This window comes from Augochlora pura, chromosome 7 (genome assembly GCF_028453695.1).
Source record: "Augochlora pura isolate Apur16 chromosome 7, APUR_v2.2.1, whole genome shotgun sequence".
Taxonomy (NCBI): Eukaryota; Metazoa; Arthropoda; class Insecta; order Hymenoptera; family Halictidae; genus Augochlora; species Augochlora pura.
The window spans coordinates 16,938,591-16,965,971 of record NC_135778.1 but is presented as its reverse complement, the minus strand read 5'-3'; the positions used below and the strand labels follow the sequence as shown (position 1 = coordinate 16,965,971).

Sequence of the window (27,381 nt, the reverse complement as noted above, 5' to 3'; positions counted from 1 at the left end):
CACGAACCTCCGGAACGGCACACGACCGCCGACCGTCGCGATCACGCCAGCCGATTTCCTCTTTTCTGATCGCGGAACAACGCGCGACGACCGTTTATCTCTTCTCCAGAGATAAACCGCTTTGGTTATCGCGCGGACTCGCGCCAATTGCGCAACCATTATGATTATTCAAACAACAAGAGTAATCGTTCGCCGCGAGTACAGGATGATTCACGGAGAGAAGAGTTATCGAGATTCCGCTCCAAGGAAAAACCAGATATTAGGAATCGACTTTCTCGCGTACGACGCGATGCGATTGCATGGCCTAACGCGCGAACTCCTCCACGATATAGCACCGTGCAATCAAATTCCGAAGACACGGCAAAAACGATTAACATCTTAAAAAGAACTCAGAATTTGCTTTCAACCAGGGATTTTTGGCAATCGTAGCCCTGCGGCTTTTATCCGGAAAAAAAATAAATTGTCTGTTCTACAACCGGTTTATAAGCTAGTCGCGAGTTAAATTAGGTGAATCATCCTGTACGGAGTCGTACTTGCTCGCGGGCGGCTGCGCGCGCTCGCCGCGCAATATCGTCGCTCAAAGTATGTCATTGTGTAAACATATTTCCATCGTTATCGCTCGCGCTCGCGTTCCACGTTATCGTCGTTTGCTTTTCCTTTAATCGTCTATCGCGGCCGGTTTCAACTATTGTTATTAGTCGCAAATGCTCGCGGGCCGAGAGAAGGAATCGCCGGAAAGAAGAGGGTGCCGCGAGAGGGGATTTGGTAGAGACGGACGGAAAGGGAAGAAGAGAGATGGAGAGGAAGGGAGCGAGGGAGCAAGAGAGAGAGAGAGAGAGAGAGGGAGAGAGAGAGAGAGAGAGAGACGTCAGGCTGTCTAGAAAATATCGTTCCGCTGGTTCCGCGATAAAGCCGAATTTATCTGTTCAGGATGGAATAACGTTGACGGATGTTCCGCGGGGGTTGTCGGGTCTCGCGCGCACCCCTAAGTGACCGCACCGCCGGCATATTATTCATTTCACCGTGGCGCGCATAGTCCGCGTAACGCGGTCTATAACCGCAGTCATGGAAAAACACGCACACGCGAAGGATAATTACGCGTTAATAGCTCTTAATTTATGAAATAATTTATTATATAACGCGGGACGCGGCCGGGCGGCGTCGGCGTCGGCGGCGGCAGAGAGGCAGAGAGGCAGAGAGACAGAGCGACAGAGAGCGGAGGCGACGGCAGAAGAGTGGAATGCAATGAGCAAAGAGAGAGAGAGAGAGAGAGAGGGGGAGAGAGATAGAGAGCGCGATTGAGAGAGGAGGAGAGACGACGGGGCCGGGGCCGGGGCCGGGACCGGAGGACAGGAGGACAGGAGGACAGGAGAACGCCAAGAGGAAGCGGGAGGCGGCGAATGCAGCGGTGAGAACTGAGAACGCAGCTACGAGGCTACGAGCGCGAGAGCGAGCGCGAGCACGAGCGCGACAGCAGCGCGGAAGAAACCTAGTCGAGCACGCAGAAAGAATAGCGATCTCGCTATCTAGTCTCCGACTCGGAAGTCGGAGCTAAACGCGTGCTTCCGCTCAAGATCTAGGCTTATCACGATCGTTTGTCAAAAGTTTGAAACGCGATCGACGCCCCTCTCGCCGTCGCGCGCCGCGTCGGCAATAGCGGTTTCGGGTAGTCGCGAGAATTCCACTCGTGTTCGTTGCTCCGCTGCAACGGAGAGACAATATCCGCTGCCCGCGGCCCTCCCGCCGTCTCCTTGCCCCGCTCCGCCGCGACACGACAGAAACAAATCGTGCAGCTCGCGTAATAAAATTGGTACTGTTACGAATAACATGTGCATTATGCTGGGAGTTTTACGGACGCGTATCGAGCCCGCTCTCTCCCGGCCGCTCTCTCGCCCGCTCTCTCGCGCGCGCACCACGGTTACGAAGGTTACCGTATTATTGCAGCCTTCGCAATCTGCATTGTTGGCTCTCCGCTTTTAATACTCTTTATTGTCTCTTTTATAACCAGAATGACGCGCTTCTTTCAGCGTTGGATAAATTACACGCGGTATTGTACCTCTAATTTTAGAGGGAACGGGAAAGGATACACCTCTCGGACGCGCTCGTGTCGTTTCACCGGTTCTCCTATTTTGCTCTCTCCCTCTCTCTCTCTCATCCACCCACTCATTCCCCTTCTTCGGTTCGATCCCCTTGATGCGCGGCTATAGTCACTGTGCGCTTGCTAAATAAATAAACATCGATGGTCGATATCATTTTTCTTATATCGTGTCGTCGGCTCGACCAATCACGTTCCGCTGCTTCGGCGAACACCGATCCGTCTTCTTTCGGTGGTCGATGGGTCTCGCTGTTCCGTTCCGAAAGACGCGATGACGCGCCATGACTGGGGAAGGAAACCGCGAGATGTTCTTTTCGATCAACAACACGATCTGCATGAACCTACAGCATTTTTCCTAGTCAGACTATGAAACGAAAGTATTAGGTTTCACAAAATGTTCGCAATTTCTTCTCGAAACTTTATTAAACTATGTCAAACAGATTTAGTACATTTTGCTCGAGTATACGCAACTCTTTCCAAGAGGCTTAAAAATTCCCTATTCGTGTCATCGTGGATATCTGGTAATGGACCATCTGCCGGTAATTCCGCAAGTTGTTCCCCTTCCGACGAGGTCAACGAATTTCCCTACCTTTTTCCCGAATGATAATGTTTTCTTATCCAGCGTTAGAAATGAAGGCGTCAATTTAAAACCCCGCGGCGTTTTCTGGTTCGCGCGAGCGATCTCGCGATCTCTCCGATCGCAAGAGCGAGCCGATGTTTTTCTGTCGCATTCTCGAGAAGAAATAAAACCGGCAAATTACGCAACGGTTCCAAAGATGAGCGCGACGGTCACTCGTCGGGACAATATTGTGCAAAACATAACGTATTCGGTGTAAGCGCTAAGTAGCGTTAAGTGGGTCGAATTTACTCTGCGTCTTATTATTTCTACTTTGTATGCCAGCGCGCGTCGGGCCTCGGTGTGTGAGTGGCTCGCGAGAGTCGTCTGTGAGCGTGTAAGAGCCGTGCGTGCGCGGTAGGATGTGGCTTATTGCCGCGAATCTAGGCTATGTTATTCGCGACGGTAGGAAGTACATCGAGCAACCGTTTCTGCGTTCCGAATCCGCGTCCGTTAGACCAGCGAAAAAGTCTCGCTTCGCACCCTTCCAGCGGCTGATCGAAGCGATCGCTTTCCACTTGAGATCCCGCGGAGCGGTCGCCTCGAAGATCGGCGAGAGGCTTTCGTCCACGGAGCAACCGAACGGAGAAGCGAGCTACGATCAGTGTTGGTGGTCGCGAAAGATCGGTACTCCGGGAAGGGTTGGCAGGCTGGTTCGGCCGGTCGGATAGCGAATCAGTCAGTCAGTCAGCTAGTCAGCCGGTGAGCCGGTGAACCAGTCAGCAGAGCGGGCAGCCGACCGGCCGCAGCCAGCGAGCTGTAGGTACTTATCTGCGTATAAAGCGGCACGGTGAAATCTGCATATAATATTGATGCAATTTGCCATTAGAATGGCGACGGCACGGTCTAGGATGTGGGCTCTATTCTGTATGCGTCGGCTGAATGGACCGGTTCAATTAGAGAATCATAAGTTGCCGTGATGGGGCCATCCTGCAGATATTACCTTCGTACGGCCCTGGACCGATGCGCGTCGTTTTTATTATCGACGTGTGGCATCGGTCTCGACGAAACACAATCGCCGATTATATAAACCGGAATAATCGATAGGTGTGCTCGCTCGCGTAAAACTCAATTTTTATTAATTACGCTAAATTGAACGCATTCGAATTACATAATGCGAGCTTATCGTTGCAACGGACCTTAATCGTCGCCCTCTCTATCTCTTTTCCTCTTTCGCTCCCCTCTCTCCCTCCCTCTCTGGGTGTTTATCTTTCCCTCTTTCTGTCCCCGACTCGTCTCACCGCCTCACCTCTCCTCGCCGCGCCACGAATCGTGCAGCCTGGACAATGCAGGTGCACGCGCGGGCATGTAACAGAGATTGTTCTCCGAGGGCGGTGCGTGTAATGACAGAGGACGGGAAGACCTTCTTCCCTTTTCCTCTCCAAGCCCTACACGACGCTCGCCACTCTGCACACCTCTTTCCGTATTCCTTCCTTTCCGTCTCCGCTATCCTCGCCGTAGCGCCGCGAGGATGCCGGGCCGATTATCACCGCGTTATTATAAAATAATTTGAAAAGATATACAAGACAGTTGTGATCGCGCTGCGCGGTCGTCGGAGGGCACTTCGGGACTTTCTCGAGTTCTGCTATGACGACAAAAATCGGATCGTCGGCTTTTCGTCGGTGAAAGAAATCTCCGCGGATTTAGTTACCCGCGCCGCCGCAGTCGGTCAAAGTAATACCCGTTTAATGTCCGTTCCTCCAAGCCCACGTAATTCTCGAGTATCCCGACGATCCGAGAAACCGTGAATCCAGTCTGCATCGGCACGCGCTGGAAAATCGATCTCAGATGCGGACTCCACCAGGAGACTGATCTCTCGGGCGCGAGCACGAAGCGGGGACACGTGGCGCGCACACGAGTAAGTTCGTGTGCGCTCCCGATGCAACGGTGTGCGTGACGCGCCTTTGTCCATGTAGGCTACGATCGTACGATCGTAATAGGATTTATAATCGTGCACGGAGACGCGAGTTTGTGCAACGGCCACGACAACGACAACGGCAACGTCAGACGACCCACGTCGTGTCACAACGACTCGTATTATGCGGCATTATATGCGTATTACGGTAATAATAACGACAGCGACGACGACACGGCGGCGATGCTGCGCGACGCCGAAGACAACGGCGACTCTTACCACCGTAATGAATTTCATTGCGACGGCCATCTCTTTCTCTCTGTCCCTATTTTCTCCTCAGGCATCGCCGTACGCGCGACCATGGTGGCCAGCCATCACTTTCCAGCCGTTCTTTTCTGCCGTTCCACCTTCGATCACCCGGCCCACAGGAAAAATCGAAGAAATCTCGCGCGGCTCCGCGCGGACGGACTATTTTCTCTGGTATCGTTATCGCGTTTACGACTTTAACCTATCTAATTACTGCCAATCCCGTTGTCGTCGCAACGACGGCAGCTGCGCACAAATTGCGAGACGTCCGCGGCTCCGATCGCAGACCTTGCGCCAGTCCTAGAAAAACAATTTTCCTGAGTGGAAAGACGCAGCGCAGCCTCCGTCGTCTTGTAATTTCAGCGCGAAGTCAGTGTCAGCGATCCCAGGCATCTCGATCCGCACGAACGCCGGTCGCGCCCCGTCCCGCGTTTTTATCGGCGGCGAGATAAAAGTGGCGAACGTTATCGCGGCGTCATCGCGCGACAATTAAGCCTTGCCTGCCGCCGCCTTCCTCCTCGCCGAAATTCGCGCGTCGCCGATCGCGGTCTGCAGAATTCCGACTCCGCGGCGAAATAGAATCCGAGAATCGCGGCTATAGCCGCGGTGACGACGAGTCGACGTCGCCACGCGTCGAGGGTTCGAGCGGAATTTAATATTTAAAAGCTGCGTGGAATCGATGCCGGCGTGAAGCAAAAGAGCCAAGCAACGTTATGACCCGATCCTCTTTGTCCGTCACGGGCATTTCAACGTCATTAGAACGTTGGCCATTTATGTGACAAGCGTATAAGAGAACGCCCGGAATCGTTGGAACAATGGAAAAAAATAGGGAAAGATATACACGCAATGATCGAAGGGTTGACCGACGTGTCGCCAGCTTCCGTGCAATATTCCATTACAGTTAACGAATGCACTTCCCCGGCAAACAGCGACGGACAATTGATATTTTGATTTGCGTGATTTCATAAAATCGCGCGCAATCGAATGCGCCTCTCCGGTGGCCGACGCTCAAACTCAATCTCTTCTAATCAAACGTATTTTTGAGTAGCAAATAAATGTCTGGACGGTCGATCAAAAATTCGCGTCTACCGAGCGTCCTCGGAATTTTCTGATTTTTTCACGACTCGACGCGACGCGACGCAACACTCGCGAAATCGCTTGTCACCGAATACGGTTCGAACCGTCGCCGACACGGGCGACGAAAGCCGAGCTCACGGGTTTTGCTGACGTTCGTTCGAGTCGATGCACGCGTAACATTGCCCCTTTCGATTCGAAACTTGGCAACAGACATTTTTTAATTTATTCTATTTCTATCTTCAATTTCTTTCATGTATTTCATTGACAGGATAACATTTCACCATTACGAGTTTAACTGTAAATACATGTTACACAACGAGATCCTTCTGATGAAGGAGATTTGGTAGTACAAAACTAAAATGTAATTTAACAAAGGCGTTGTATACGTTTTTAGAGATGATGATTTCATGAAAACTTTTAGTAAAACGATGAGTAAAACCAATGGTATGCAAGCTGGAGTAATAATTTCGTTGATATATCGAGAGAAAGAAAATTCGGTATTATATGAAATACCAAGGTCGTGGAATCTTTTGAATAGCGAAACAGTGGTACGTATTATGTCGCGTGGTTTCTCCGGGGTTTCGGAAGATCACGGTTTAACAGGTGGGGAAACCAGGATGAAACGGAGATCGGTATTCCGAGGATGCCAACGAACGATTCGAATAATCGATGAGATGCGCCCGACGAAAGCGTCTTGTCCATTCCTTGGTGCGGCGCCAGCCGGCTCTATCTCGCATCTCGGACTTCCGTTCGAGCAGCACGCCTCGGCTGCGATGTCCAGTGACATCGAGCCTCCGAGGTGCCCGATTCCCCCGTAACCATCGTGTTCTCCGCACGCGACAAACACATTGGTGGCGGCCCTGCTGCCGGAAATCGTTTCGGAGCGGAGAAGTCGAAGGTCGTCGCGACGAGATCGGCGCGCGTTCACTTCATGACTCTGCGCGCGGCTTCGCGTGGCGTGCCATGGCGTGGCCGCGTTTTTGTTCGCAGCGACGCAGGCGGAGGGAGAGGCGGCTTATTCCGAGTACCGGTGGCCTGGTGCTGGTGTTCTTCCTGAAAGTGCAGCACCGACCGTTTGTAGCGAGCTAAGCAAACGAGGCGGTCCCCCTGCATTCTTTACGGCAGACAGGCGCTTCTCGAGAGCGCCACTTTGCCCTCTCTCGCTCTCTCTCTCTCTCCCTCTCTCTCTCTCTCTCTCTCTCTTTGTCTCCTTCTCCTTGTCGCCGAGTCCCCCCTTAACGTCTCTCTGCCCCTTTCTCGGGATGACACGTCGTTACGTCTGTATGCGCGGGTAGGTGTGTATGACGAGCGATCGTGTTCGCGCGACGGTAACACCTGCATCTCCGTCGAGCCTCTAACTCGACGCGTTCGCGTACTCGTTTCTCGAGTCTAGCTTTGGCTGGAGGTAGTCGAGGCGGTGTCGTTGCCCAGATAAATACTGTTTTGGAGCCTAGAACATGGCTGTTGGCCGTGATCGATAACAGAGGTCTGGCTTAAATATCGAACTGCGTACAGTGATCGAGGATTTATATGCTCGGAAAAGGATGTGCTTATTGTCGCGGTGCGAGGAGGAGAAGAAGTGGTCCGAGTACAAACTTTCTGTGACGTTGGAAGTTTAATTTACTAATAATTAAAGGTATACTAATGTTTCTATCGGTGCTCACCGATACCTTATGTGCGGTACTACCACGGCAGCCCGGTATCGCACACACGCACACACGATAGGAAACTCTTTCAGATAGTACGAAAGTTTCACACAGCGGGCTAAGTTTAAAAGCTGAGATATTTATTCTTTTACGACCTCCTGCAAAAAATACGGAAGAACGAAATTCCGCGCCTTCGTAATGAGGGAAAAAGTAAAAGTATGCAAATTCATAGATTTGAGAAATGGGTTCGTAACATGAGATCCAGTTTAATTTCCTCAGGAAATTTACTTCTTATGTTCTTTCTTACAAGTTAGACGTACCAAATTTGTTTCTTCAGCATGGACCGAATGCAGTACGCAATGATATTTATGAAAATAATTACGCGCTCACTATTATTAAGATATTTCTATTTCAAAAACTTCTCGCAATGTATTTTACAAATATATAAAATGTATAAACGTGAAACGTCTACGACTGAAATATGCTACGGTGTTGTAATAGAAGAGGTCCTCTTATTAGAAAATTGAAATTTTGGAAGCAACTCTTACAGGTGACAGGAGTAAGGATGAAGTGAACCCAGCTTTCCTTCTCGAACCGTGACTACTATGCTCTCGTGTGAGAAGCTACTCCTCGCCTCGGAAGGAATTTGGTGGATCAATGGAGCTTGTAAAGGTGCGGCCACCTGTTTCCTAATCGGGGTCGGCGTCCCGATGTCGCAGGGTTCGAGGCCGCGAAGTGGTTGCTGGAGCGTGTGGTTCCTAACAAGGTTCGCGGGAGCTGCTTACGGTGCAGCGGGCGGGCTTCACGCAACAAGTGCGATCGCGGAACGGAAAGTCGATCGGGGGTCGCCGTCGAAGCACACAGTCTCGCGGAAATGAACGGACGCTAAGAATGTCGGGTCGATTGGAGTTTGACCCGCGTTGAATCGGTCTTGGACATTCCGTTCGCGGTGCAGCGGCTGCGATTCGAGTGGGTTGCTCTGCGGCGCGCGGTGCGGTGCGGCGCGGCGCGGAGCGGAGCGGCGCACTGAAAGCGGCAGCCGGCCAAGAATAGTTTAAAAGCTGAGGTGGCGAGCGGAAAAGGAAAGACGGTAATCGCACTCTCGGACAAGAGTTACTTGCACTCCTCCGATTTAAACGGTTCGCCGGACGCCGAGCGATCCGGGAGAAAGACGGGAGAGGGCACTCGTCGGGTCTGCTCGCGCGAACAATTTCCGGCATTGTCGCGAACGAAACAAAGTTTCAATTACGCTTCAGCATCGCCCAGTTGGCTCTTTTTAGTTCGACTCTCGACTTCTTGACGAGTTCTCGGCATCCGTGGCTGGAGCCCGCCGTCTCTGCCGCGTTCGTCGCCGCGGTCGTAACCGCGACCGAGCCGCGCGGGACGGCTTTGCTTTACCTTCTCCTTCTTTTTCTTCCGTGCACCCCTGCCCCTAACCGAACCCCTTTCTCCCGTTCTCGACGACTTCTGGTTCGCTGCTGAGGCAGAATGAAAGAAAGGAGCGAAAGGAACCCGGCGCGAGAGTAACGAAGAGAGAAAGAGAGGAAGGGAGAGAGAGAGAGAGAGAATCAGGGGGCGAGATTGGAGGGCCAGCAGCTGGTGCAGAGAAAAGGTAAGAAGAAAACGGCAACCACGAGGACAGCGGTAACGCGAAATAAACACGGAACCCGACGTTTTTCAAGCAGTTTATTGCGGGAACGCGCGCGGCAAAAGTCCCACGCGGACTTCGGCGTCAATTATATCCGCGGAATAACTTAACGGTCCCTTAGAAACACGCTGAATGGCCTATTCAGTCGTTCGTTGAAGGTTCTCGAGTGTTATATAATAAAGAACGTGTTCCGTGCGGGCATGACGTAAGATCGCTGCCAGTCGGTTCGAGGGTGCGGACGAGCCTGCCTTTCTTCCGTCGCGGTGTCCACCGGACGGCACCACGAGAAATTCGTCGACAGCTTACTTACTTATTCGTCCTTCGTACAAATCGTTTTCGAAAATATATCGCAAACTAGGCGAGCTCGTCGAAAAGTCGTTAACGGAGCGCGATAACTTCTTCGCTCGAATCTCCGGAAAATGGGAAACCGAGGATTGCGGGAAATTCAGTCGATGGCAAGACGCGCGATTTAGGAAGTCGCGGGGTTCTTCGATCTCGCGTTCGAGATTCTGCAACCGGGCGGCAGCGGCACGCTCGAAAGTCTCCGTAAATATTAGTCTTTGAAATTAGAATCTGGAAACTCGTTCGGCGCGAAGATTCGCTAAAGAATTTCTTTTGAGCGGGGCAGGTGTTGTGTTACGCGGACGTAGATTTGCCGACGCAAGAATTCAGCGGGCCAGCAACATTTCGAGGAGTTCGGGAGGCGCCACAATCCAAACAGTGGTTGTGCGAGCGGCACGGCGAGGCAACGATTCCGCTCACAACACTCCGCTCCGCTCCGCGCCGCGAGCCGGACGAATTCCGAGAACGGTCGTTCGACCGGAGGGAAAAATAAAATAACGGAGCATAAAGGCGCGCGTAAAACGCTTTCGCCGGCTCGCGATAATCCGGCCGGCGAAACAATATCGTTTTTATTGTCGGTGCCTGGCTGCGATAATAATATTTATTTCTACGGCGCATTAATTTTTTCCGGAACGCGCCGATAGCTCCGAGAAACGCCAGCCGTGAGCCGGTGTGTCGTTAATAAGCGAACAATGGCGGGATCTTCTGAGAACGTAGTTCCACCTGCGCGCGTTTCGCTGGATCGAGATCGAGCGCAGGTTTCTCGATCGACCGTTGTCTTGGACGGCCGAGCAGGATAACGAACGCAATAGGATCGCAATGAGATCGTAACCAGAGAAAACGAGTCAAAGATCTTGGTGTGGCGAGAGTTCTTTCTTCCGAAGTAGGAGAGGGTAACAATATGTCCGGGGGTAAGAATCCGCCACAGACCTGTGGGAGAGGTCGTTGGATGATCGGCAGAGAGGAGGAGGATCGAAGTCATCGGAGAGAGCCTTGATAAACGGCTAAGGTGGACAAAGGGAGGCAAAGGAGCAGTGTAGCGCGCGCTATAGAGAGAGAGCGAGAGAGCGAGAGAGAAAGAGATAGAGATAGAGAGTGAGAGAGAGAGAGGGAGAGTGAGTGAGAGGGAAGGAAAGAAAGAAATAGCGCGTGTATTCCGGGCGTATATGCTTTTCTGGGTTTCCACGGGCGAAGAATATGACGGGCGGTGACGTCAGCCTGAATATTTGAAGGGGGCGAGACTTCAAAAGAACACGTGTTACGGTGCTAGGACGCCGTTTAAATAATGCAAAGTCAACTTACTCTCCTCTCGTCCCGGTATGCGCGTCTTTCTTTCTCCCGGTGTCTTTCATTGCCTTCTCGTTTCGGTCGGTGCTTCTCTCGCTCTTTTCGTCTCCGTCGTCGGCTCACCCTAGTTCTATCCCGCTCTCCCCGACGTCGCGGCGCGGCGCGGCGCGGCGCGAGGTGACTCGACGCTTCGCGTCTTCTCTCGCGTTCCTACTCGGTAGGTCGGTCTCTGTCTCTTGTCTCTGTCTGGCCCAGTCCCGGTGGTGTCCCTCTGGCACGGCCGCGTCGCGTCGCGTCGCGTCGCGTAGCGTGGCGCGCCGAGGAGAGGAGAGGAGCGGCGCGACGCGGAGCGAAGAGGAGCGGAGCGGCGTACCCGCTCTATTCGTCGCCGGTCGTGCCGCTCTTTCCCTTTCCCTTTCCCTTGCTCTTCCAACGCTCTCCGACGCTCGACTCGAGTCCGAACTTTGTAACGATCGATGTGCCACCCTACCGTATGTACCGAGCGCGATGAAACGTTAATGCAGCGAGGATCGGCCGTTCGTGCCAGGAATTTCGGATTTCCCTCGAACTCGAGGGATCCGCCGTCGATTGCTCGACTATCCGTGGCCACTGCCGTTACAAATTAACGGAATCGAACTTTCCCCGCAGCCCCGCTGCGTTCCCTGCCCATCCACGTCATATCTCTTTCTATTTCCTCGGAAAGATTTGGGATCCGTTCAACCGGTGTTTTCGCGGGTCGAGTTCACGGCGTCGCCGATCTCGAGCACCGACGGGGAAACACCTCCGTAGCTGCGGCGCGGGCTTTGAACTTCGCCGCTCTCGAAGGGACGGCAACAGAGGGAGATCCCGAGACGGAAGCAGGAACCAACGTCGGGGAGAACCGTTTAAAAGACGTCGAAGAAACGAGGTTCGAAATTCATGGTTCGAGAGAGGCGAAGGTGTCGTAAAGAGGGAACGGCAGACTGTACAATTTAAATAATTGAAGATCCGATGGCTCGCGCGTTCTTGATTGGACGAGAATTTTTCGTTGCTTCCTCGTCTGTGGCGAGATTACGAATTAACGCGACGGTGAAACGCGTGTGATCGCCGCGATCCAGACCAGGGACTAATTTTTCGTGAAACCTAAAGGGTGACGACGCTACGGCGACGGCCGTTAGACCGTCGACCGATCGGTCTCGTTCGCGATGCGAAGACTCGGAACGGAAAGGGACGCGGAGGGAGCACTGTGGAACGCGAAGAATGGAAAGAAGAAGGATTAGGAGACGAAGCGAAGGGAGGTGCTCGGCCAACGAAAGGGATGAGAGGGCGAGCGGAGGGGTGTTTGATTCGAGTGGGGTGGGTTGGGTAAGGTGGTGGAGAAGGAGGTGGACGTGGACGTGGGTATGGAGGTGGAGGTGGAGGTGGAGGTGGAGGAGGAGGAGGAGACGGTGAATGAGTCGTGTGTGCAGTCGATGCGATGCACGTGCAGGTGCATCGAGAGTGGGGCGGCAGGAATTCGCGCTGTCGCACCCGCGCATTTACCCCACCCTCGCGTCGCAGGGCGCAGGATTATGGAACCACCCCTGTGTACGAGGCCCTCTGTTTTTAGTCCCGGTTTTTTTCACCGATTGGCCACCCGTCGTGCAGCCGGCGGTGCGCCGTTCGTGGACCGAATTCGCGGGGGCGTTCGTTCGCCGCCGCGCCGCTCGAAACCATTTCGTTCGGTTCCCACGAGCGGACGATTTGCCAGCCAACGAGGAACTGCTCGCGCGCCGCGTGTTCCTCGAGCCTCCGCTGCCTCCGCTTCCACTGCCTCCGCTACCACCAACTACCTCCGCCGCCTCCGCGACGCGTCGGCCCGCGGAGACAAAGGATGTGCGCGATTATCGATCACCGCCGCACCGAAATCATGCCAGGCGATATTAAACTTCTAAATTACACCATTTTTCCCGTAGCCCGCGTTCGCAACCGACAACCGCGACACGCGACGCGTATTTCGCGATCGCGGAATCTCGTTAATTTTCCCGCCAGCGCGGAACGGCGCGGCGTGGCGCGCGCCGCGCCGCCGCTCCGCGATATTAAAATTTTACGTTTGCCCGTTCGTCATTGCATCGGGTAACGTATGCGCTTCGTTACGTATCCAACCGTGAGCCCCCCTCCCCCGCCAGAGAAAAAAAAAATAATGTTCACCCGGCGCCACACCTTCCTTTCGCACCTCCTGCCCTCGCCAAAATACTCCGAAAAAAACGCGAACGGAAAGTCGGAAAGTCGGCCGCCGCCGCCGCCGCTGCCGTTGCTGGAAGATGGGGCGGCGTCGTGAGAAAATCGCGAACGCTTTTCTTCTGCCATGTCTCGAGTTGGCAGCTCGCGAGTCGCAGCTCGCGTGCCACGCGACCGTGTCGGCCGTGTAAGTTCGCGTACGTGGGCTTTACACGTGTACTTGCACGTTTTACGCGGTACGTGGTAAACGCGCGTCAACGCCGCCACGACGCTTTACGCTCGACGACCGAATACATTAACCTCCTCTTTCTCTCCTCGTCTTTTACTTCCTTCTTTTTTCCATTCTTCTCGCTCGCGCCACTCGGTCCGGCTCCTTTGCTCGGTGCTCTCGCTCGCTCCTCTGGTGGCTGGCGTCGTCGTCGTCGTCTGGCAGCAACCGCCGTCGCCGTCGCCATCTCCGTCGCCTTTCCTTACCACCCACGCCCACCCTAGCTGTCCCGTAAAAAGGAGACCGAGGAATCTCGCTAACTTTCCGCTTCGAAAACGAAACTTCCAGCCTGTACGATCGCGGATTCACGCGACGTTATTGTACAGTCGACCGCTTTGTTATGGAGACGATTATCGTCGCGTCGAAGCGCGACTCGCGAATTCGAGACTCGTTCGAAGACTAGGCTCCACCGGAAAGGTAGCAGCCCCCCCCCCCCCCGCATCGCGACGCCGATGACACAGAGAACGCTCAAGTCCCGAGAGGTCGCGCCCGGCGAAAACGCGTTTCAAGGAATGTTTTTGCACCGAACAAGTTTTAACGCAATTACCAGCGACTCCTGGCGCCTCCCTCGCCCCTCTTTCGCACCCGCAGCCTCCGTCGGCCGCCTCCCGCGACGTCTCAGCCCCTTCTCGCCAGTCGGCCGATGTCTCATCCTTCACCGCTACTACACTACCGTAACAGCGTGCCAGTCGGTTCCTCCTCCTCCTCCTCTTTCTTCCGACTCCACTTTACCTTGTTCCTTCCTCCCTTCCTTCCTTCCTTCCTTCCTTCCTTCTTGCTCCGTTTCTCCCGTCCTCTTCAGTCCCGAGCAGTCCTGCTCCCCCACCCGGCAAACTCGCCCACGAACCTACTTTGCCCCGTACTTTATCTTTATCCGTTTTTCACCCCCTTGCACCCTCAACTCGTCTCGAGTCGACTGTACTCGCTCTCTCGTCCTCTCCCGTCCTCTCTCGTCCTCTCGCCCACACCCCACCGCCGCTCCTACCTTTGCTTACCCTATATACCCGTCCCACTCGGCCGACGCGCACGTCATTCCGCATTATTTTCATTTTATCGTCAGCAATCTTGGTTAATGCAATACCCCCCGTCGTCCAGAAACCCTTTTTTATTTTCTAGTTGAATATTCTATCGCGTTACCGGCTCCGCGGGAATAATCCCGGCCGGCGGAACGAAAACGGGGATTCGGCGTCGTTATCTACCGTCGCGAAAGTTTCTCTGCGTCACTGAAAAATTTGTAGTCGATTCGCTCGAGTTTAATTTCGGCGAGCCAGAGAAAAAAAGATATAAAGAGAGAGAGAGAGAGAGAGAGAGAGAGAGAGAGAGAGAGATGTGGCACCTACAGAGGTTGTCGGTGTGACGAATTTCAGCTAGCAAAGGGACGTGAGAGGAAGGGATCGAAGACGCTTGGAAGAATCGTGAAAGACGGCTGGCGGCGTGCGACACAGTTTCGTAGGAGCGTCCAGAGTGCAGCGACGAAGAAGGTGGCGGAGGCGGCTGCCGCCTTAATCGCGCATCGATCGAACGAGCACGACTTTGAAGGCACCTCGCCGCGAAACGAGTGCCGTGCTACACTCGAGCTATCGCCGCGCCGTCCGCGCCGGCCGCTACCATTCCATCGACTTTGTTTCCGCGAGTCACCGCACCGTGTATAGCCCGGCAAGACATCGTTCGTATCGATCGCCGGATTAATTTGTAGTCCAGACAATGGGCCGCCGTCTCTCCCGTTCTAGCCGATGCGACGGACGTAACGTTACGTTGTATCGCCCCGACCCTGCCACCTTTCCGCAGCCTCGACGACCGAAGTATGTACTCTTTTTACATATCCCCTGGGTCCCCGTTTCGCGGATCTCCCCGATTTCGAAAACGTTGCTTCGACGAGCTCCTCCTCGAGAGGGAGTGGTCCTCTCGGCCACCGGCTCGAGGCAAAAAATGGCACACGCGGCAGGTGCATCGGGCTCGAGGCGGCAACGATGGCACAGCGGGCTTGGCTTGGCTCGCCGTCGATCGACGCACGCACAACGTTTTCTCTTTCGAGATCGCGACGCAATCTCTCTCCGGTACAATAGAACATAGAGTTTTTCAACTGATGGATAAGAATATGAAACGAGGCGCGCGAGACAATGGCTTTCTCGAGACCGATTCCCCTTAATCTCGTCCCGGTATTTCGTAACGGCAAAACTAATCTCGCTTCCGCGAAGCTCGGCCGCGCGGATCTCTGGATGTTTCCTTTTAATATCCGCGCGCTATTGTTGGCGCCGCGGCTTCCAAAATTGACTCTTTTCGCCCGATAATCTCCTTAGCGCCGGTCTAAATTAGCCCGCTTTCTTTCCCTTTCGGGGAAAATAAATCGTCATCGCCGCGAGGAAGCCGATCAACCAACGCCGACAGCCGCTTAAAACAGGAAACCGCGAACCGAAATGAACCGCGCGCGGAACGGCAATCGATTTTTCAGCTGGTTTCTTCCGCTAGGTTCGATGGCGTTTCGACGATGGTCGCGACGCTGGGATGGCTGGCGGACTGAAATCGCGCGGAAACTAGTGTATCGTTTAAATCGGATCGAATGAATCATATTTCGCTAGAAGTATCGCGACGTGAGTCATCGACGCGAATGAAATTATATTCCGCCTCCTAATAGTAACGCTCGGCATTAACCGGCGCGCCGTTCCGACAAACAAATTTGAGCGCGTGACTCAGCCAGCTCGTACCGTATGTAATATGTACAAATATAAGCGCGAGCTCGAGCGTGCGCGCGATCGCAAGCGGGCACGAGCGTTCCTCCTGTTCCCCGAAGCAGTTCGATCGGTCGCGAGAAAACTTTTCGGGCAAACTGTTCGCGCTCCCTCCGTCTCCGGGGCGAGACGGAATTTCGTGCGGCATCGAAACAACTGGCAGCGGGGGCGACACCTTCGCGCGAAAATTATAGGCAACGACGAGCATTCGAAAGTATTACGCGTGGGGGTGCGGGAACGGGCACGCCGGCACAGAAAGTAGAGACGCGGCTTTTGAAAGTGTTCAGCGGCAGAAGTCGACGGTGGGTGCACGGTAAACCGACGGCGACGCACCAAATTCGAGCAAGCGGATTTGAACGCGCGATGCCGCCGATTCAACGTTCGAGGCATTGAAACGTAAAACAAGCGCGGTGCGGCGCGGCGACGAGACGTGACGAGGCGCGACTAGACGAGACGGGACGAGACGAGACGAGACCAGACGAGACCAAACGAGACGAAACGAGACGAGAAGCGACGAAACACTGGCAAAACTCGACGAGTCCTTCGCCTTTCGCGTCGGAATTAAACGGGGCGCGATCGTCGTCGCGTGTCTTGTTTGAATGGCGACCATCTCGTGCTCGCGCGCGTATATCTATTATATATTGTGCACGCACGGACGAGGGATTTTTTGGAATCGACGTAGACGTCGACGTCGAACGCGATGAAAACTCGAATACCGTGTGTCGCACAGCGCGAGTACCAACGAAGGTTTTATTGGCTGGCGAGGAGAGGACGGGCCGCCACCGCTCCCAACGAACGAACGAACGAACGAACGAACGAACGCGAGGAACGGTGACTAGGTGAAAAGGGGGAAGAAGGGAGAATGTAATCGAATATCCTAGAATTTAATTCTATCGGTTCGTCCCGCGCGTTCGACTTTCATATCGCGCTTTTTTGCGACAGTCATTAAATCTAATTTATTGCGACGCTCGTGTCGCGTTTCAGGGGCCGGTCCCCGGGCTGAGCCGAGAGAGCCGAGGGAGCCGAGGGAGCCGAGGGAGCCGAGGGAGCCGATGGCGCGGCGCTACAACGCGCGTTCGTGCTTCCAAATAGAAAGACCCGCCAAACCGTCCTTTTGCCGGACCCGCGGCAACACCAACTTTCCCTGGACAGCGAAACGACCGCGCGAGCGATCTCTCCCGCATCGTTTGTCTCGATCGACGTGCAATTTCAATCGGCGTCCACCCGCTTAAAAGCATGAAACGGTCCCGAAAAGAGGGAAAAGGAAGCGAGGGTTGAAAACGGTTTCGGCGGCGGATGGACCTGGTTCCCGGTTGATCGCGCGAGTGGCGACGGCTCTGCAAAAAAAGCCATCGGAAAGACGGCGATCGATCGATGATCGAGCGAAACGAGGAACGACGGGAGAGTGTCGCTGGTGGTACGCGGCGGTAGAGATAACGACGAGAGGTTATAAATCTCCTTCCGGTCGGAATCGGGAGCGAAGCAATCTGCGGAATGGTCCGGTCATCCGTCCATCAAGTCACGCGTACCGCGACGTACAGTCTACGTATTAATATATCTGCGAGCCGCAGCTCGCCTCGCCTCGCTTCGCCTCACCTCGCCTCACCTCGCCTCGCCGCCGCGCCGACCGCGCCGGCCGCGCAGCAGAGCGCTGACGAACGCGCGCTGCCAAGGGACCCGGGGCCTCCGTTCGCGCCGCGCCGCGGGTGCATGGCATGGTGCACGGTGCATCGTGTATCGCGTATCGCGTACACACCGTAGAATGTACGGCAGGAGCGAAGCGGTGCCTGGTGTGTGCACGCCACCGTACAATGTCACCGTCTATGTATGGTGTTTGGCTTGCTGTATGGTCTGTATGGTGTGTATGGTATACGGCTGCACGCGGTGCGGTACGGAGCGGTGCGCGCCTCGTCCTACACGATGCGCGCGATTCGCGATGCACGATGCACGATACACGATGGACGATGGACGATGGACGACGCGCGCGGAACGCCTCGCTCCCTCTCGCTCCGGCTCACGCTCCAGCTCTCGGTATTTATGCGCGTTTCGATGGGAAAAGGCAGCGCGCAACTCGGACGCGACGCAAGATAATTTCTGATTTACCGCGGCCTCGTCGCTGCTGCCGGCTGCCGTCCACCGGCCGCCGACCACCGGCCACCGTCCACCGTTCACCGTACATCGCACCCCGAGATCCGTCCCGAGCCCCCTTTCCAAAATGGAAACGTCCGCCGTGCGTTCCCTTCCTCCCAGATCCCCAGTCCCGTTCTCGCAGAAACGAGACACTGGGCTTGATTTCGACGCGCCGATGAAAAATTGCCGTGCACGCGGTCTCGCGAAATCGCGATGCGATAAGCGGCGCTCGTTCGGTCGTCAACCCGACGACGTTTCGGCTCGTTACATTATTGCGAGAAACTCCTTACGGGAATTTCTCGTTCGAGTTTGCGACCGGGAATCGCGAAGAAGTGTCTTCCCAGCGTCGTTCGGCTGAATTTTTCAGGCCGGTATCGCGGACGTTGCCACTGGACGAGCTTACATCTTTTAAGAACAAGCAGCTTTCTTTCCCAGACTGTCTCGACCGCGCCGGGAGCTTATATCGTCCAGACGGTTCGCCTCGGAACCAAAATATCGGCATCGAAGTCTCGAGCCTCTTCTAAATCGTTCCGCTAACCCGGTGCGGATCGTTTCGTGTATAAGTTCTTATGAATTTTCAGACCTCATCGAACGAACCGCAGCCGATAGAAAGATCCCGACTACCAAGGACGAAACGGTCCCGATCTGAAAATCGAGGGTCGAGATTTGGTGCCAGAAGCAAGTATCCGGTGGTCCGCGAACCGCTCGCAACCAACCATCGAGTCCCAAAAGACGACCGCGAACGAGCCGCGAGGGAAACCTCGGTCGAACGCGACCGTAACGAACTAGAGCTTCGAGAAAGGCGCGGAGGGAGATTGTCGGAGGAATGGAATTCTTAAAGAGTCACGCGTGTCGCGAACAAAACGGAAAAAGACGGTGGAATCTCGGAGCGAGAGAGCAACCGCACCGGAAAAAAGAGAAGGCGAGGACCGCGCGGTTAACCGTTCGAGCGTCCATCTGGTCCGGTTACCCCGAGATTATATTCCAAGTATTGCCATTATGAGGAGAGTTTCCTAGGAAAGCAATTTTCGAAATATTTAAAATACATACAATTACGGCCGCTAAACCGTCCCTTATTATAAAATAGTGTTCGCAAGGGATAGCTACGTAACGCGGAGAGCGAGGCCGAGGGACTTCTACTTCTCCGGCGTTCTCCTTCGCCCCGGTCCTCCCCGTGTTCCGCTCTCTCCCCCCGGTTCGTCCCGACGCGATCGCACGACGAAATTACAACCATTGGACTCGTGCAGCTACCCACCAATTTCTTCCGGCTCCGTCCTTGCAGGTTCAGCCGCGCGAAGATGCGCGGCAAGGCGAGGCCAGGTGAGGCGAGACGAGACGAGGCGAGGCGAGGCGAGGCGAGGCGCAGCACGCCACGAATCCCACAAAAACTAACTCTACCTGCCATCGCCGGAAGCTATACACCTCTACAATGTATCTGTGGCACACACGGTCGTGTACGCGGCGCGGTCGGCGCGCCGCTGGATCGCGTGCGTGCGGCTCCGTTGCGTGTGCATCGCACCCGCGCGAAAACGCTCGAAAAAAGACGCTCGCCGCAGCAACTGGACCGTGCAAGAACGTTTCTACATTGTAAGAACAAGTTGGCTGCAGCGACCGCGCGCGCGCGCGCAAGTACCATTCGCATTTCGCTGCCCGTCCATCGTAAAGACTCGTCTGGCCGGAAGCGCCGACTCTAACGAGACACTGGTCGCACGGAAGCCTCTATTTTTGAGCTTCCTACGGCGAGCAAGTTCACGGATAATCGATAAACTCGTATTCGCGCCTAAACATGGCTCTTAACCCTCCTAAACCACGCTGATTGCGATCGACTCGCCGATCCGGGCTTTACTTGTGGTATACCGAGTGTTCCGGAGACTGGGTGTAGGACCCTTGTTCAAAATTATGACACGTAATTTTTCCATCAATTCGGAATGTTGCCACAAAATGATTTCTTGCTCTTTCGCTTAGGCCTATGTATAAGAGGCTCGCACAAGTCCAGGTATCGTACGCGACATGCCTGACTAGGTGAACACACCGAACTTGTTGCCTCGGCCATCTTTCCAATAATTCTACCATCGAATCTGTTACCTACTTTCCATTGTTTCCCGTCCTTCGCGGTAACGAATTTTCATCCCTACCAATGGTCAAAAAACCCACTCCCGTTCCTGTCCTGCTCGATGAGCCACGGCGGTATAAAAAGGTATTCAAATTATACCAAGCATAGAATTCCCCATAGTTATTACACTCGCGTCTATCGTTCGCTTCTTTTCGCTTTATTGTTACGCTTGTAACTGCCTCTATGCACTTACAGCTACCGTTACTACTTCATAACTATTACCGATCGCTCGATCTAGTTTAACATTTACCTCTTTCTCGTATATAATATCACCGTACTCTATACTTTGTATTTATATTCTCTTTTCATTTTATGGTATTTTCACCTAATTGTTAGAATTTATTTCTTTTATTAACCCGTGTTTTTTAACCAACTCCCAAAAATTCTCTGTGGATCCTTTTCAAAGTATAGTTCCCATCCAACCCTAGAACAAGTCTCTGGGGTTACCGATGACCTTATAAATTATTTAATATTTTAATATGTTATATTTATTATTGTAACATGTTATTGATATTATATACTGTAACAACGCAATTTCATGATGTTACTTATGATGCAAAGTAAAAGAGGGTCACTGCAAAAAGGGTGCGACCGCGATCAAATAGATCGAAGAACAATAACTTGATTTGATATTACTTGCAGTGAAAAGCTACAGATCGTGGTAGTATGAGCACTCGTTTGGGGGCATGGAGGAGAATGTCCCGTGTCCCCGAACATAGGCGATATGTATTTCGTAATACGAATGCCAATCGTTGCACTTGTAATACCTTCTTAGTCTTATAGCGCAATGTGCAGCTTTCACGGAATATATGATTGGATCTTCAACAGGCTACTGAATAGTAATCTTTTCGGCGCCGTGAAGTCTTTGGACGCGGATCGGTCCGAGAGTAGACCAGAGATGGTAGGCTACCTTATCCCCCAGTTTACGCAATTCAAATCAACCAGCTCGCTTCGAACTTGGCTGGCGAAATTATGCAGCGCGGTTTCTACGATTAGACGTCCACACACCAAGGTGCATCGCTGGCGCGAGGAGGATAGCGGGTTCGATGCAAAGCACACAGACGCCTTAACTTTGCAGGAGGCTTTTGTTAGCTTCTTCGATAGGCCTAATTGCTGAAAAGCAGACGCTTCGGAATGAATCGTTATCGCGAGCGGCAGACTGCGCGCAAATAAAAGGTCGTCCGACGACGCAAGTTGACACTGCCGCGCGCCGCGCGCCGCGTCGGAGGGCACGCGATTGCGGAGCGTCGCGGGAAGGGGGCCCTCTGCCCGCGTATATCGGTAGCCGAATTGCGCGCGGGGAAAATCGTGGTGACGGGAGAGAGCGGACGAGACTTAAGATCGCTGCGGCGATAGACGAAAACTCTCGATCACCGTTTGACGGGTGGCGTAATCGACTCGCGCATAGACGGCGCGGGGCGTCGCGGTGGCTTTTTTACTCCGACGCGGAGCGGTGCGGCGCGACGCTTCGAAGGAGGGTTCGCCGTCACGCATTTTAATACATCAAGCTTTTCAATTTTGCCGCGGCTGGTATCGCGACGAGCCCTGCCCGTCGAAACGACGCTCCTGATATATCGCTTAGGTGGTCCGTTACGCGTTCATCAACGCGGAATCGATACGCGTGCGTGCGGGCGAGCGAGCTTGCGAGAGTCGCGTACGCCCGCCGCGCCCGCGCGCTCCGTAGCAAAGCTCGGACGCGCGAAAACACAATCAAGACCGTACGGCAAAAACACTAATTTAAACGGAACGAAGGAAATACGTAGTCGCATCCGCTGTGTATCAGGATGAATGGCGCTCGCTCGGTTACTACGAATCACGATTTACCGTTTTGCGACTTTTTTCTCCGATCTCTCCCCTTGCGCTCCTCCTCCTCCTCCTCCTCCACCTCCTGCTCCTGCCGTTCCTCTTCCCATTCCCCTCCGCGCTGTCCGTCCCGCGCGTCTCTCGACGCGACAGGGGACACGGTCGACTCTCTCGAACCGCCAGCCTGGAGCAGCGCGAACGTAGGGGAACGGATAGAGAGATCCCGGAGAGATCGAGAGAGACCGAGAGAGACCGAGAGAGTCACGGTTGCATAGAGTAGGAGGATCCGGTAGGTAAAGCCGTTATTGCCAAAAAGGATAATGCGAGGGAAGATTAAATTTTTTTTCGACCCGTCCTTTCGGGCTCAACCGACCGCGTGATCGCGCTTTGCTGCTTCTCGCGTTGTACATTGTGTACATTTTTGCGAAACCCGCCGCCGGTGTGCCCCGCCCCCTTCTCGTCGGTCGTTTTCTCCCCCTTTCGAGAAGACTTCGGGTCTCCGCGAGCACGGCGATGGATGATCGAAAAAAACTACAGGCCAGCAAATTGCGAGACGGCCGCGAGAGATCGCGGGAGATCGCGCGGACGGTCCGTGCGATCGCGGGAGTATCGCCAAACGATCGAAGAGTTAAAAGACAATTTATATTTAAATCCCGTTTCATTAAAGCTCTTAATCCGAAGGAAATCCGCCTGCCGCGGGTAGTAGCGATCCTTTGCGGCGGTTAAATCTTTAATAATCCATCCTCGAGTGGCGCGCGCGTCTCGCCGACAAGCATTTTTCGCAACGCTGTTCGCTGCCGCGAGCAATTGCTACGGTTGTGTCGCGGTGGTGTAGTAGACGTTGGCGTGTAGGTGTGCGGTTGGTAGATGGGTAGGTTACAGAGCGTTGGGGGAACTCGTGTTGGTTTTACAGCGGTTCGACGCGCGAATTTATCGGCGGCAACCCCGAGACGAACTTTCGACGGGTTTTCGCGGTGCGCGCCGTTCGGTCGGTCGCCGCTAGCCGAAATATCAGACTCCGGCGCGTATACCTCGTATTACGTTCGCCCGCATCAATTAGGCATTTTAATCGGAAAGGCTTCGCGCGCCACTACCGCGGAATAGTTGCGATATACTAGCGTATTACGATACGAGCAGGCATGCCCGGAGAATTGGAACGTGGTTGCGTTAACATAATGGAATTCCGCGGAATGTTATACCCATTATACATAGCCGATTGCGTCATCGGGCCGATATATAGCCGCGATAGAAAAATAATGCTCGGCCTCCGACGACCGACTCGCTTCAATTTTCTAGATTGCTCGAGAAACAAAGATACCTCGCGCGTATTTGCCGATCTCCGATCGATCTCGGCCGTTTCGCCGCGAACAAATTAGATTACGCGACGCGTACAGATTCCTCGCACGAGTCTCGATCGTTCCTTCCTTCCTTCCTTCCTTCCTTTCTTCTTCCTCGCGCGCCGCGTGGAAGAAGAAAGGAAGTACATAGTTGGAACGGAACTCTCGGCTTTTTCTCCCAAGTCGCGCTGAAAGTCTCGGGCAAAGGGATAGAGAGAGGTTCCCAGTCCAGAATCGAACCGGAGGAATTCAGCGAGCCTGTCGAAGGGCAGACACGAGCGGATTGCGAAACGATGCGAAGCGAGGCGAGGCGAGGCGAGGCGCGGCGAGGCGCGCACACGGTAGCTGTTCGTTTAATAACTTGCGCCGGTGGCGGACGATAAATAATGCAGGAGACACCGTCGTCCCGATGTAATTAACGAGAACAGCCGATACCCGGTGTGTGTCACGTATGCGCGAACGAGCGCGTAGTCAATATTTGTCATTCGTTTTAACAAAAAGAACGTTACAAAACGGTCGGATGCTCCGCGTCCAAATATTGACTATGCTCATTGACGTTCATTGATACTCTCAATTAGTGCACACCGTCGAAGCCGATCGCCGGGTAATTGGACCTCTCCGGCAAAGGCGGGACGACGGGCTCGTTCGTACGGTCTTTCCGTTGAACGTCCTTTCGGGTAAAAACATTTCGTTTCTCGCGGTAATTGGGACCGCGACGCGACATGTCGCGGTGCGAGGCCGGGCGACTGCTACCCTACGATTTCTCGCGTTCTCTTGTGAGGCACAGCCGAGTTTACCCCGAAAACCGAGCCTCCAATTATGACCGCGTCGCCTTCTCTCCCGCCTTTGCCGGCTGCCGCCTGCCGACCACCGCCACCCATGCCACCGCCATCCGTGCCGCCGCAAACCCCCACCCCCCCCCGCCGACCCTCTCGCTTCTTTGCTCGTTTTCCGTGCGTTTCCTGCGTGGCGCGTTAACTTTCCAGAGTACCGGAAACTCCGCCGTTTCGTCGAACGACCCCGCGCGTCTTTGATCGAGGACGCGTTGGAACGCGCGGTTTCCGTCGCGGAGTTTACGCTCGACGGACCTCGCTCGGGGCTCGCGTCCCCGTCCGTCCGTTTCTCGCACGGAAAAATGCTTGGAAAGAGAAAAGGTAGAAAGAGAAAGAAAAAAGAAAAAAAAACGAAAGCGAGACTCACCCTTTCCTCCTCGCGAATCATCTCGGCGATGCCGGGCTTGATTTCCAGATCGTCTCCGGGGTTCGGCTGTCCGGGGACGCCCTGCTGGTGATGCTGTTGCTGTTGCTGCTGCTGTTGTTGCTGCTGTTGCTGTTGCTGCTGGACGGTGAGCTGTTGGCCGTGAGTGGTCAGGTGGTTGACGGAGGCGTGCGTACCGGAAGTCACGTGGCTGGGCACATGGTGAGCGGACACGGAGTGCGAGCCCTGCTGCGAGCCCTGAGGGGGCGGCGGCGGGGGTGGCGGCAGCGGCAGCGATACCGGAAGTTCCTGAAGGTTGATCTGCGGGGTGACGGAGACGTTGGGAGTGCCGGGGGATCCGAGGGATCTCGGGGTCGAGCTGCTGGTCAGCATGCCGTGAATGTCGGGCACGATCACGCCTCCGGCCGAGTTCGGGTCCTGGTCGTCGGGCAGGCTTCCGGATGCGATCCGATCGGGGCTGCTGCCCGGTGGCGATCTCTCGCCCGATATTCGGCGCCGCTTCCTCCTGTGCATCGCGGCAGCGGCCGCGTTCGCTGCCTCCTCCATGCTGGGCCGAGAGGTCAGCTCCTGTTCGCTGTTCACGTCCGCCAGCCCGCGGATCTTCAGGCTCTCCGCGACCTTCAGCAGCGGCCCGATCTGCTCCTGCGACACGTTGATCTCGCCCTTGTACATGAATTCGACGGCGGCCTTCAGCTCCGGCCACTTGATGTCCTTCATGATGACGATCGGGTGCTGGCAGGGATTGTCGAAGAACAGGGCCTGGAAGTACGGGCTGCACGCGGACAGCACCATTTTGTGCGCCTTCACGCTGTGCCCGTCGCAGGCTAGGGTCACGTCCACGAAGCTCTCGCTCTGCAGTAGCTGATCGAACACGTTCGTCAAGTTCGTTTGATAGTTGTTCCACCTCAGGCAAAATTGCTGGGGGGACCCAGCTCCGCTCTGTTGCGTCATGTTTTCGAATTTTCCTTCTCTATCGGATCTGTTCTCACTTCCTCTTCCGTTCTCCGCGTTCCAGTTTCCGGTTCCGGATCCGTTCTTCTCCTCCTCCAGTTCGTCCAGCTCCTCCTCCTCCGCCTCCTCCTCCTCCTCCTCCTTCTCTTCCGCCTCTACCGGTTCCTCTTTTACCGCCGTCTCCACTTCCTCCACCTTCTCGCGTTCCCGCTTCTCTTCTTGCTCCGCCAGCACCGCCTGCACCACCTCCTCCACCTCCAGCTCCTCCGTAACGGCTCGTCTCTCGTTCACACCTGGATCCGTGTCGACCGTGGGTATCTCGAAGGGGGCACACGTCGGCCGGTCGACGCCTCGAGGTTTCAGCGACCGATCGCGAACGTATCAATAGCCAGGCCGCATCTGGAACACATACGTACACAGGCACGCGCGAACTTTGAAATACGCGCGAACCACGCGTTTCTCCACGCGCCTCCTCGTGGCAACGCGCGACGATCCGTCAGACGTGCGCGACCTCGGGGATTCTTCTCCCGAGGATGTCGTGGTCGAACATCCTTTAGTTTTTAAGCAGCCTCCCTGATATCGTCCCTCGCCCTATTTGCTCACTATTTCAATCTCCCTTTCTCTATCTCTCTCTCTCTCTCTGTCTCTCTCTCGATCGCTCACTCTCTCGCGCTCTCTCTCTCCCTCTCTTCCCCACGCCTAGTCCCTCCCGCGAAAACAGTCTAGTCACGTTGTATCGAATCGTCAGTGTCCTCGCGAAACAACGTAACTCACCGAAAGCATCGTATCACGGACCGAGGATAAACCGTAGCCGCGGCGCGCGCGCGCGACTTTTGAAAAAGGACGGGGTGGCGGATGTTCCCGCGCGCGCCACCAAACGCCGAATCAGACTCGTCTGTCTTTCACTATCGCTTGCTCTATTTATTTTTCTTTCTCTCTCCCTCTCACGGTGTCACAACAGGGCCCCGACGCACGTTTCCCGGTGTCTATTCCAGAAGGTGGACGAGTGCCACGCGCTGTGCTCCTCGAATCCTCGAGAGGAGGACGTAGTTGCGACTGCGATTGTGGTTGCGGTCGCAGCGGTGGCGACAGGCAGATGATTGCAATGCCACCGTCGACACCTTGTCAAAAATCACCATCGACGCGAAATCACTCTAACCACCGATCGGCAGCACCAGGGCACCGGAGCTCGCGTGCCAGCTCTCGACAGAATAACATTCGCGGTCGTCGGGGGTGTGTGCAGGATTCGCTCGAGCAGGTTCGCGCGCGCGGTTTCGGTGGCGCGTGTGGACGCGCGCGTTCGACAGACCGATGGGGCGAGCAACGACGCACGATCTGCACCCCGTGACGAGCGCGTCGCAACTGAGAGGCTCGCCGCGGCGCGGCGACGGTTCGCTCGAGCGGCAGCAGTAGAGAGGCCGTGAGGCGGTCGTGCGCCGATATACCGTGTGTTTGCAGCAGCGGTGGCAGAGCGTCGGGCTCGGAGCGGTGCGGCGCGGCGCGGAGCGGAGTGGAGCGGTGGCGCAACGGGAGCGGGCGGGGGTGTTTTGGAGCGAGCGAGAGGAGCGCTCAGCTCCGCGCCGCCGGGAGAAAGAGATCGGCCAAGGCGGGCCGCGAGCGCGAACGAGAGGGAGGCCAGCGGGCCGGCACCGGTGCGAAAGAGACGCGAGACCCGTAGAGCCGGCCGGAGGGACGAGGAGGGAGAGACGAGAGAGACGAGAGAGCGGGCGCGAGCGAGAGGAGGGATCGCAAAGAGAACGA

General features: G+C 54.9%; 1 protein-coding gene across 11 annotated transcripts in view; it reads right to left on the bottom strand.

The window, feature by feature from the left end:
• Nucleotides 1-27,381, bottom strand: part of LOC144473590 (protein bric-a-brac 1) — a 267,144-nt gene that overhangs the window by 169,472 nt on the left and 70,291 nt on the right. For 3 of the 11 annotated variants that reach the window (XM_078187565.1, XM_078187566.1, XM_078187567.1), the window contains one exon: nucleotides 24,652-26,019. In XM_078187565.1, the coding sequence (XP_078043691.1) occupies nucleotides 24,652-25,620 (969 nt within the window). In that variant the 5' untranslated portion in view covers nucleotides 25,621-26,019. Of the gene's footprint in view, nucleotides 1-24,651; nucleotides 27,040-27,381 lie in introns of those variants that run through there. The other 8 variants (XM_078187569.1, XM_078187568.1, XM_078187570.1 and 5 more) reach the window with 5 other exon arrangements.